This window comes from Bos taurus, chromosome 19 (genome assembly GCF_002263795.3).
Source record: "Bos taurus isolate L1 Dominette 01449 registration number 42190680 breed Hereford chromosome 19, ARS-UCD2.0, whole genome shotgun sequence".
In the NCBI taxonomy this organism is placed as follows: domain Eukaryota; kingdom Metazoa; phylum Chordata; class Mammalia; order Artiodactyla; family Bovidae; genus Bos; species Bos taurus.
Window position 1 is genome coordinate 22,238,454 of NC_037346.1, and position 11,010 is coordinate 22,249,463.

Below are 11,010 nucleotides of genomic sequence, written 5' to 3' on the forward strand. Positions count from 1 at the left end.
CCACACACACACAGACACTGGATTTATGGCAAAAGCAGCACTGTAATTCAGTTGGGAGGGGATGGTCTTCTTAGTAAACAGTGCTGGGTAATTGCATATCCACATGGGAAAAAAATCAATCTTTATTTTTTGTAAGGAATTTTTTGATGTGGGCCATTTTTAAAGTCTTTGTTGAACTTGTTACAGTACTACTTCTGTTTTATGTTTTTCTGTTTTTGGAAGTCCCGGAAAAAAATTAATCTTGACCCTAACCACACACCATATACAAAAGTCAGTTTCCAAAAAAACAAATCGGTTCCAGTGAGGATGTGGAGAAATTAGAACCCTCATATGCTGCTGGTGGAAATCCAAAATGCTGCAACCATTTGGGGAAACAGTTTAGCCGTTTCTCAAAATGTTAAGCATGGAGTTACCATATAACCCAGCAATTCCACTCCTAGATAGAAACCCAGAAGAACTGGAAAAGTGTGTCACGTAACCGTTGTACACAGATATTCAGAGTGGCATTTTTCATAATAGCCAAAAAGTAGAAACAATTCAAATGCCCATAAGTTGATGAATGGATAAACAAAATGTGGCTTAATCTTACAAGGGAATATCATTCAGTTGTAAATAGAAATGAAGTACTTACTCATGCTGCAACATAGATGAGCCTTGAAAACATTATGCTAAGTGAAAGAATCATAGACAAAAGGTCACAGAACGTATGATTCCATTTATATGGAATGTCCAGAGCCGGCAAATCCGCAAGACAGAAAACAGACTACTGGTTGGTAAAGGCTGGAGGAGAGGAGGGAAAGAGATGCGATTGCTAATGGCCATGGAATTTATTTGTGGCATGATGAGATGTCTGGAATGGAACAGTACGCTTTTAAAAGGTGAATTTATCTCAAATTAAAAAAAAAAAAAACAACTCCAGGTGGATTATAGCTCTGAAAATGAAAGATAAGACAACAAAACTTCTGGAAGATAAAAGAATATTTTTATGACTATGGGTTAGGCAGAGATCCCTTAACAAAACATTAAAAGTACTAATCGTAAAATAAGAGACTGTTGGGAGTACTTCAAATTAAGGACTTGTTTTTCTCAAAAGACAAGCCAGAGTAGCAGATGATATTTGCAATATATGTAACTGACAGAGTACTCATATTCTAAATATATCCTTTTAAAAATCTCTAACATATCACTTGTGTGGAATCTTAAAAAAAAAAAAAAAAAAAACTCAATTTCAGAGAAACAGAGAATCAAATGGTAGTTGCCAGGGGCTGGGGGAAGCAGGAAATGGAGAGATGGAGGTCAGAGGGCACACACTTTCAATTCTAAGGTGAGTAAATTCCAAGGACCTAATGTACAGCATGGTAACTGTAATTAATAATACCGTGTGATGTACTTGAAATTTGCTGAGAGTAGATCTTAAGCATTCTTACCACATACACAAAAGGAGAGTTTATTATCTTGATCTTGGTAATCATTGCACAAAGTGTATGTATATCAAATAATCACCTTGTACACTTTAAATATATGCAGTTAAAGTGTATTTGTCAATTATTCCTCAATAAAGTTGAAAAACGTACTTTAGAAAAACCTCAACAAATCAATTAGAAAAAAGATGATCAGCTATTAGAAAAGATGGCAAAAGACTTGAACCGGTACTTCAAAAAGAGGCTCACCAGTAAGCATATTAATTGTCTAGGGAAGTGTAAATTAAAATCACAGTATCAGAATAGCTAAAATTAAAAAAGACCAAGAATACCAAGTGTTGGTGAGAATGTAAAGCAACTGGAACTTTCAGGCATTGCTGGTAGGACTGGAAATTAGTACAACCAAACTGGAAAACTATCAGTCTCTCCTAAAGCTAAGCATATGCCTACCCCTTCATCCGGCAATTCTGCATAGATGCTACCCCCAGTGGCCACCAAAGACATGTACAAGAATGTTCATAGCAGATTAATGAGCAGCAGACCAGTCCTGAGGCACATAGGGCAGAAGAGTGGTAGCCTTTGTTGGGAAGGAAGAGAGAGCATTGACTGGAAGAGAACCCGAGGAAGCCTTCTGGGATGCAAATAATGTCCCAAGTCATCTTTTTAATTTATTTTTTTAATTGAAGTATAGAGGAATTGAAGTACTGCTGCTGATGTCTAGCAAAGTGATTCTGTTATATACATGTACATATACATATATGAAGATTATATCGTCTTTTCCATATTCTTTTCCATTATAGATTATAATAAGATACTGATTATAGTTCCCTGTGTTATATGGTAGGACCATGTTGTTTATTTATTTTATCCATAATAATGTGTTATCTGCTAATCCCAAACTCCTAATTTATCCATCCCCTCCCTGCCACCACCTTTCGCCTTTGGTAACCATAAGTTTGTTTTCTATGTCTGTGAATCTGTTTCTGTTTTATAAATAAATTCATTTGTATTGTATTTAGATTTCACTATATATAAGTGATATCGTATGATGTTTGTCTTTGTCTGACTTAACTTCACTTAGTATGATAATAATGTCTAGGTCCGTCCATGTTGTTGCAAATGACAATATTTCATTCTTTTTATGGCTGAGTACTATTCCATCGTGTGAACACAGCATCTTCTGTATCCTTTCATCTGTTTTGTTTTGGAGTATAATTAGTTTACAATGTTGTGTTAGTTTCTGCTGTGCGATGAAGTAAATCAGCCATATGCATACATATCTATCCCTCTTGGACCTCCCTCCCACCTCAGCCCCATCCCACCCCTGTAGGTCATCATAGAGCACTGAGTTCATTCATTTGTTGATGGAGAAATGTCTCATGTCTTTAATTAGGCAGTGGGGTGTATGTGCTGTGCTGTGCTTAGTTGCTCAGTCATGTCCAGCTCTTTGTGATCCCATGGACTATAGCCCACCAGGCTCCTCTGTATGTGGGAATTCTTTAGGCAAGAATACTGGAGTGGGTTGCCATGCCCTCCTCCAGGGGATCTTTCCTGGAGAATTGACCCAGGGATCAAACGCAGGTCTCCCACATTGCAGCTGCTGCTGCTGCAGCTGCTAAGTCGCTTCAGTCGTGTCCAACTCTGTGCGACCCCATAGACGGCAGCCCACCAGGCTCCCCCATCCCTGGGATTCTCCAGGCAAGAACACTGGAGTGGGTTGCCATTTCCTTCTCCATCCCACATTGCAGATGGATCCTTTACTGTCTGAGCCACCATGGAAGCCCCATAGGGTGTATACATATGTAATAATTTATCAAGCTGTGTACTTGGTCTTTGTGTACTTTACTGTATGAAAGTTATACCTTAGAAAAAAAGGAACGAGGAAAGAAATAAGGCATGTCCTCACCTTGGCCCACCTATTCCTTATATCCTGAACTGTTTCTTCCACATCACCTCAGAACTCAGTGTTATATATATGGCCTTTGCCTTCTAGGAGTGTGCCTTTATTTTGTCTGCTCAAGGTTTCTATCACTGTGATAGTCATGTTGTCCCCCAAGAGGTGTCAGAGCTTTCCATTAATGGGCGATGACCCTTCCCAGGCATAGCATGCTGGCCAGCTTTGCACCCCAGCAGCCCACCAACAACAGCCATATCACCCCCAAAATTTTTCTGTAAGGCTCAGCCAAATTTAGCTAACAGCCACCTCTTGCCCAGTGCCTCATGCATAAGGAGATGAACTTTTAGCTATTTTCAAAGATGAAAGCCAACAGATTTTCATGATAAATGAGCCGTTTCACCTTCATTTCCCACAGACAACTGCTAAGTCTGTCAGACTAGCTCCCACCTTTTCTGACTGCATTACTTCCGGTAAAACCTGAGACCAAGGTTTCCATCTGTTCATCTGTCTGGTGAGGAGAGAATTTTACTGTGACTGGCCAGAAATTGAGAATGTCCTATCTTTCAAAATATGGGAGATACTAGAGGGTTATGTCTGGTTCATTCAAAACTCTTCCTGTCACTTAAGACTGTACAATTATTTATGCATATAATATTCTCTGGGAAGTAGAACGTACAGAAAAAACAGGAAGTATCCCTATACGTTTTTAAATAATCATTGATTTTTTTTTTTCCTGCTAGCAAATAATGCTAAGACATGGCTTTGATTTTGACAAGATGCTGAAATTTTACTACATGGAAGATAAAGTTGAATCTTTTCTAGGCCTCAGATATTTAATAGCATACTATGAAAAAAGAAGAGAAGGAAAAACACAGTTCCAGTTAATAAAAGTATAGAAAATAATGTCAAGAATATCAGCTTCCCACTTAGCTTAGGCAGATCTTAACATGGTCCCATATTTGCTGTAAATCTTTCTTATATAAATTATAATTATGGCTGAAGTCCCCTGTGGACCTACCCTGCCATGCCTCTCCCTCCATGCCCAGAGGTAATCACTATTTTGATTTTATCATTCCCATATGTGCTTTGATAAGTTACATGTGTATGTATCCAAAAACGATATATAATTTTATCTTGCAAATGTTTAAACTTTATCCAAATGGTACTATACATATCATTTCCCCAGTTGCTTCTTTTGCCCAACAAATGATTTCTGAGATTTGTCTGTGAGATACAGGTTGTTTGAGTCGCTTATTTTAACTTAAGTGTCGTGTTCCATCGCGTGAACATAGCACTGTTTGTCTATCCATTCTACACCGTTGATGGGCATTTAGGCCACTTCCAATCTTTTGCTTTTACGAACAGTGGATTCAAGGAACCTTTTTTGACATGGGCAAGAATTTCGTTAAAGGATATGAGTACTGTGTCACAGATTATGTACAGATTGCACTAGGAAATAGTACTGAAATTCCCCCAAAGGGCTTCAACCAGTGTATAATACCTCATGCTAAGTGTGAGTTTCATTGCACTATACGTGTGCCAACACTTGGTATTTCAACTTTTTATTTTGCCTTTCTGATGAGTACAAAATGATACACAGTTGTGGCTTTGATTTGTGTTTACTGGATCACTAGTGAAATTAAGTTTCAGGAGCCTGGCGGGCTACAATCCGTGGGGTTGTAAAGAGTTGAACACAACTGAGCACGCACACACAGCATTTCACAGTCCTATGAGCACTGGCGTCTCCACTTGTGTCAGGTGCCCGTTCAAATCTTTGCCCCATCGTTGGTATTGTTTTTACTGGGGTTGCTGTTCTTTTGCTTACTGATTTTCAGGAATCAGATCTTTTCAGATTCTTACTTGTTATCTATATGGTGAGGTAGCTGTTAAGATCTTGGGCCCATTTTTTATTTGGATTGTTTTCTTATTGCTGAGTTTTTCTTTAAAAATCTTTGTATGTTTTAGATAACAGTCCTTTATAAGATGTATCTTTTGCAAATACTTTCTCCTAATCTGCGGCTTACCTTCTCACCCCCTTGACATTGTCTTTTGGAGAGCAAACATTTTTCATTCTAAACGAAGACCAGTTTATCAATTATTTCTCTAATGGATCATGTCTTTGTTTTTTTTTTTAATTTATTTATGTTTTAATTGAAGGATAATTGCTTTACAGAATTTTGTTGTTTTCTGTCAAACCTCAGCATGAATCAGCTGTAGGGATACATATATCCCCTCCCTTTTGAACCTCCCTCCCATCTCCCTCCCCATCCTACCCGTCAAGGTTGATACAGAGCCTCTGTGTGAGTTTCCTGAGACATACAGCAAATTCCCATTGGCTATCTATTTTACAGATGGTAGTTTAAGTTTCTGGAGAAGGCAATGGCACCCCACTCCAGTACTCTTGCCTGGAAAATCCCGTGGACGGAGGAGCCTGGTAGGCTGCAGTCCATGGGGTCACTAGGAGTCGGACACGACTGTGTAACTTTCAAGTAGACAACCTGAGCGGCTTCACTTTCACTTTTCACTTTCATGCATTGGAGAAGGAAATGGCAACCCACTCCAGTGTTCTTGCCTGGAGAATCCCAGGGACGGGGGAGCCTGGTGGGCTGCCGTCTCTGGGGTCGCACAGAGTCGGACACGACTGAAGCGACTTAGCAGCAGCAGCAGCAGTTTAAGTTTCTAATGGATCATGTCTTTGGTCTTATATCTAAAAAGTTATCACCATACCCAGGGTCATCTAGGGTTTCTCTTATGTTACCTTCTAGAAGTTTTATAGTTTTGTGTTTTACCTTTAGGCCTATGATCCATTTGGGGTTAGTTTTTGTGAAGGGTGAAAGGTCTATGTCTAGATTCCTTTTTCCTTTTTTTTTTTTTTTTTTGCATGTGGATGCTCAGTTGTTCAAGCACCATTTGTTGAAAAGACTACCTTTACTCCACTGAATTGCCTTTGCTGCTTTGTGAGTGATCGGTGACTCTATTTGTGTGGACTGTATCTGTGACTGTATCTCTGGGCTTTCTCTTCAGCACAATCGATCTATTTGCCCTTTCACCTGTACCACACTGTCTCAATTACTTTATTATAAATCTTGGAGTCAGTATCTTGGGACTTCTTGGTGGTCCAGGCAGATTTTTAACTACTGGACCACCAAGAAGTCCCAAGATACTGATGTTTAAATTTGGCTTAATCTCCTACATCCTCACTAGCATCCAGAGAAACCCAAAATAGAGCTGTATGGAGTTACCATTTTTTGCCTGTTCAATAAGCAAAAATGTTTAAGACATTTGTAAGGTTCTTCATACATATCCTGAACTGCTTTCTAAATGAAGTGCAGGGGATGTGGGTTTGATCCCTGGTCTGGGGAGATTCCACATGCCATGCACCACAGCTGCTGAGCCCAAGCTCTAGAGCTCTCAAGCTAGAACGAGAAGCCGCTGCAATGAGAACCCCACACACCACAACGAAGAGTAGCCCCCCGCTCGATGCAACCAGAGAAAGTTCACACACAGAAGTGAAGACCCAGTGCAGCCAAACATTAAAATAAATTAAAAAAATTTTTAATATCAAGAAAATGTTATTTATCAGCATGAGTACACTGGGTGTTGTGCCCATGTGAGGTGGCTGGGACTGTTCTGTTCTCTTCCCTCAGCTACTGCTGGACACACACTCCCTGAAGATGGTCCTGCTTGATCTGCCTTCCATCGGCTCTCAGGTGGTGAGGAAAGCCCCGGCCAGTTATACCAAGATCGTGGTGAAAGGCATGACCCGCGCGGAGATGATCCTCAAGGTGGGACTTGTGTCTTCTTTAGGGTTTCAATTAAAAGGGCCTAGTTACCTGATCGCTTATTTGAAACAGTACTGAGTACTAGTCTCAAAAAGCACAGGTTAGAACCTATTCCCATCAGTCCCAAAAGATTGTCTGCATTCTTTGGCTGGACCACACTTTGGCCTCATCAGTTATTGTTGAAAGTCAGTGCAGTGTTGTGGGGGGCGGGGTGGGGGTCAGTAATTCTGTCTGACAAATGCATTCTTTCTTGTAATGGGATTCTCTTGTAATAAGATTTGGCCAAGATTGGAGGCTGAGTGGCATTGTCACTCAATCAGCCTCCAGTCACGGTCTCTCTGCTCTGCTTCTCTCTGCTTCCCAGCTTTCAGTTCCTCCCATTCTTGGCTTTCTAAGCTCTGCCACCTTATAGGAACTTCAAACAAATGTCGCATACCTGATTCTAATCAGCAAATGGTTTTCTAAAGCCCCATTTAACAAAGTATATGTGGGGTGATGATGCTAAGAATGTCTGAAGCCTTGAACTCCTGCATCTGATTTCCACCTGGACTTGTCGAGTGGAGAGGGAACCTACTGGGGAGGGGAGAGAAGGCTGGAGAACAAATGGAGCTTGTCAGTCTGCAAGCAGAATGGCTCAAATGATGGAGGAGTGGGAAGTCACGGCGAGCCCTGACGTGGCTGGACCGGGCAAGGGGCCTCCACAGACCTTGGGCTTTGGCCTGATGAAACTGAAAGCAGCCTAATGCATTTCTTCCCTGGCTGGTTTACTCTCCATGGGGGAGAGCAGGGTTTGGAGAGAATTTCTGAGTGAGTTCTCCTTGCCACTCTGAGTTGTATTCTCAGAAATCCAAAACCAAACCAGCCTACTTGAGGAAGAAAACTGGACCCCCACAATGAAAACCAAATGACTGTGAACATGAGGGGTTTGATGCCAGGGCTGTCCTGCTGGTGGTACATGAAGTTGTTGTTTAGTCACTGAGTCGTGTCTGACTCTTTTGCGACCCCATGGACTGTAGCCCACCAGGCTCCTCTGTCCGTGGGATTCTCCAGGCAAGAGTCCTGGAGTGAGTTGCCATTTCCTGTTCCAGGAGATCTTCCCAACCCAGGGATCACCTGCATCGACAGGTGGATTCTTTACCAGTGAGCCACCAGGGAAGCCCTGGTATGTGAAGTGGATGTAGTTATATGAAGTTCCCGATTTTAAGTCTTAGAAACACTGAGGCTGTTGTGGAGTTTTTGTTCTTAAGAAAACCCACTTAACTCGATGCTTTTTGAGGCCATCCCTTCCCTGTGGCTTAGCTGGTAAAGAATCCGCCTGCAATATGGGAGACCTGGGTTCGATCCCTGGGTTGAGAAGATCCCCTGGAGAAGGAAAAGGCTGCCCACTTCAGTATCCTAGCCTGGAGAATTCCATAGACTGTGTAGTCCATGGGGTCGCAAAGAATTGTACACAACTGAGTGACACTTCACTTGGGAACAACGATACGTCAGGACAGAAGGAGCAGGTACCAGAAACCCAGGAAATGTCCCAGACAGGGGGCCCTCCAACACAGTGTTTCCTGTGGTCTTGATATTTTTTAAAAAAGACCCCTGGGACTCCTCCCCAGGCTCTGTGAATTAGAATCTTCAGAGGAGGGACATAGAAATCTGTACTTAAAAAGCAATTCAGGTGACATTTTTTATTTAGCAAATTTAGGAAGCCTTGTGTTGTTACTCAGTCGCTAAGTCGTGTCTGACTCTTTGCGACCCCATGGACTGCAGCACACCAGGTTTCCCTGTCCTTCACTATCTCCCGGAGTTTGCTCAAACTCATGTCCGTTAAGTCAGTGATGCCATCCAACCGTCTCCTCTGTTGCCCCCTTCTCCTCCTGTCTTCAATCTTTCCCAGCATCAGGGTCTTTTCCAATGAGTTGGCTCTTCACACCATGTGGCCAAAGTATTGGAGCCTCAGCATCAGTCCTTACAATGAATATTCACGGTTGATTTCCTTTAGGATTGACGGGTTTGATTGAAAGCATTGCTGTAACTGAATGCTGAGATGAAACAGGCTATCGGGACATTTCTCTAGAAGATGCTCCGCTGCCTCCGATCATAAGCGTTTCCGGCAGGCCTGACTCGCCTCTCTCCCTCACAGGTTGTGATGGCCCCTCACGAGCCGTTGGTGGTATTTGTGGACAATTACATCAAGCTCCTGACAGACTGCAACACAGAAACCTTCCAGAAGATTCTGGACATGAAGGTGCGCTCAGCATCGTGTTCTGTCCCTGGGTGCATCCTTCTCACACTCCATGATTCACTTGGGGGCAGAATATAGGCCCCTGGGGGCCTCCTCAAAGTGTCCCTGTTGGGCCCAGGCTGCAAGAAACCATTTGAGGAGGGGGACCCAGGGCCTGTGACCACGTCCCTCATCACCTCCTGATGGCGGGTAGCCAGGCTTAGCGGGGCTTCGAGGAGAGGAGGCTGCCCTCCCGCATCCTGCTGCCTGGCCACTTGCCTTCTCAGCCCTTTCTCTCCTCTCCTTTTGCCTTTTCTTCCTCCCCTGCTTCTCTCCTGGGCTACTACCCAGGGCTAATATCTCCCCTGGAGAAAGCGCTAATCCTCAGCCTAGTGAATACCAGATAGTGAACTTGCCCTTGGGTCCTTGGGGGCCAGACCTGCCATCATCCTCCTTTGTCTCCACCTCAGGGGCTGAAGCGGAGTGAGCAGAGCAGCATGCTGGAGCTCTTCCGCCAGAGGCTCCCCGCCCCGCCCTCAGGACCCGAAGGCTCCAGCTCCCTGTCCCTCCTGGCTCCAACTCCTGAACAGGAGTCCTCACGCATCCGCAAACTGGAGAAACTGATTAAAAAGAGACTGTAGGAGCACCCAGGGGTCACTTTCCCCTCTGGCCGGTGAGCCACCCGCAACCAGATCCCTGGACGCCCCTCACATCTCCTGTGCTCCCCAGATCCTCAGATCATCAGTCTTGAAACTTCCTGGGACGTTTGGGTCATTCCTGGGTCGCTCCCATGCCTTGTCTTAATTCCTGCCTAATGGGAGAAGCCAAGTAAGGACTGGAGGCAATCTCTGATTCCTGTAGCAGAGGCCACAGTGGGTGAAGAAGGTTCCCGGGCTTCACTGGCTGTTCCCCAGCTGCTCCCGACTGCTCCAGTCATCACTGACTCTGCAGCCTCACCCGCACAGTCCCGCCCTCTGTGACTGTGGCCCTGTTCCCTTCCCTGCTCTGTCCTAGCACTGTGGGCCAGAGAGCTGGGCTCTCACAGCTTCCCCCACCTGCAGCTGTTGGAGGTGCCCTCTGCAGCCAGACCCCTAAGAGATGTCCTCTAGGCTTGGCTCTAGGGCTCCAGTGATGAAATGGCAGATGATAGATATGGCAGGAGAGGTGTGGCCTTTAGCTGAGCCCTGTGAAGAAAGGATGGCTATGTAAGAAAAGCGCAAGGGGACTTGTGGTCCAGTGGTTAAGACTCTGAGCTTCCAGTGCAGGGAGTGTAGGTTCAATCCCTGGTCAGGGAACTGAGATCCCATGTGCCATGTGGCCAAATAAGTGGCCAAATAAGAAAATAAAATAGAAGGAAGTAAACCTTCCAGCCAAAAAAAAAAAAACGCAGGAAGAGTAGGGAGTAGTGCAGTGGGTCACCCAGGCAGCTCAGTCAATAGATTTCCCTCTGCCCAGACAGCCATGGTGTTGCTCTGGGAAAGTTATCCAGCCCATGCTAATTGAGGTTAATGTTCTCTTCTCACTCCTGAAAGAAGGGGTGACGGGCCCATCTCCAGGCAGCCGCTTTAGCCGTCTGTCATCGGCCCGGGAAGCTGGAAACGCCAGTGGACTCCCACACCTGGTTCTTGTCACTCTCGGTGTTTACAGATCCACACTTCTTTTTGTGGTTCATTCACAAGGAGTCACTTTCTGGAC

The 11,010-nt window shown here is 44.0% G+C and overlaps 1 protein-coding gene across 1 annotated transcript in view; it reads left to right on the top strand.

The window, feature by feature from the left end:
• VPS53 (VPS53 subunit of GARP complex) overlaps positions 1-10,697 on the top strand; it is a 123,274-nt gene extending 112,577 nt beyond the window's left edge. The window contains exons 20-22 of the mRNA NM_001193168.1: positions 6,966-7,103; positions 9,235-9,339; positions 9,786-10,697. Of these exons, the coding sequence (NP_001180097.1) occupies positions 6,966-7,103; positions 9,235-9,339; positions 9,786-9,956 (414 nt within the window). The 3' untranslated portion in view covers positions 9,957-10,697. The remainder of the gene's footprint in view (positions 1-6,965; positions 7,104-9,234; positions 9,340-9,785) is intronic.
• Positions 10,698-11,010: the final 313 nt, after the last annotated feature.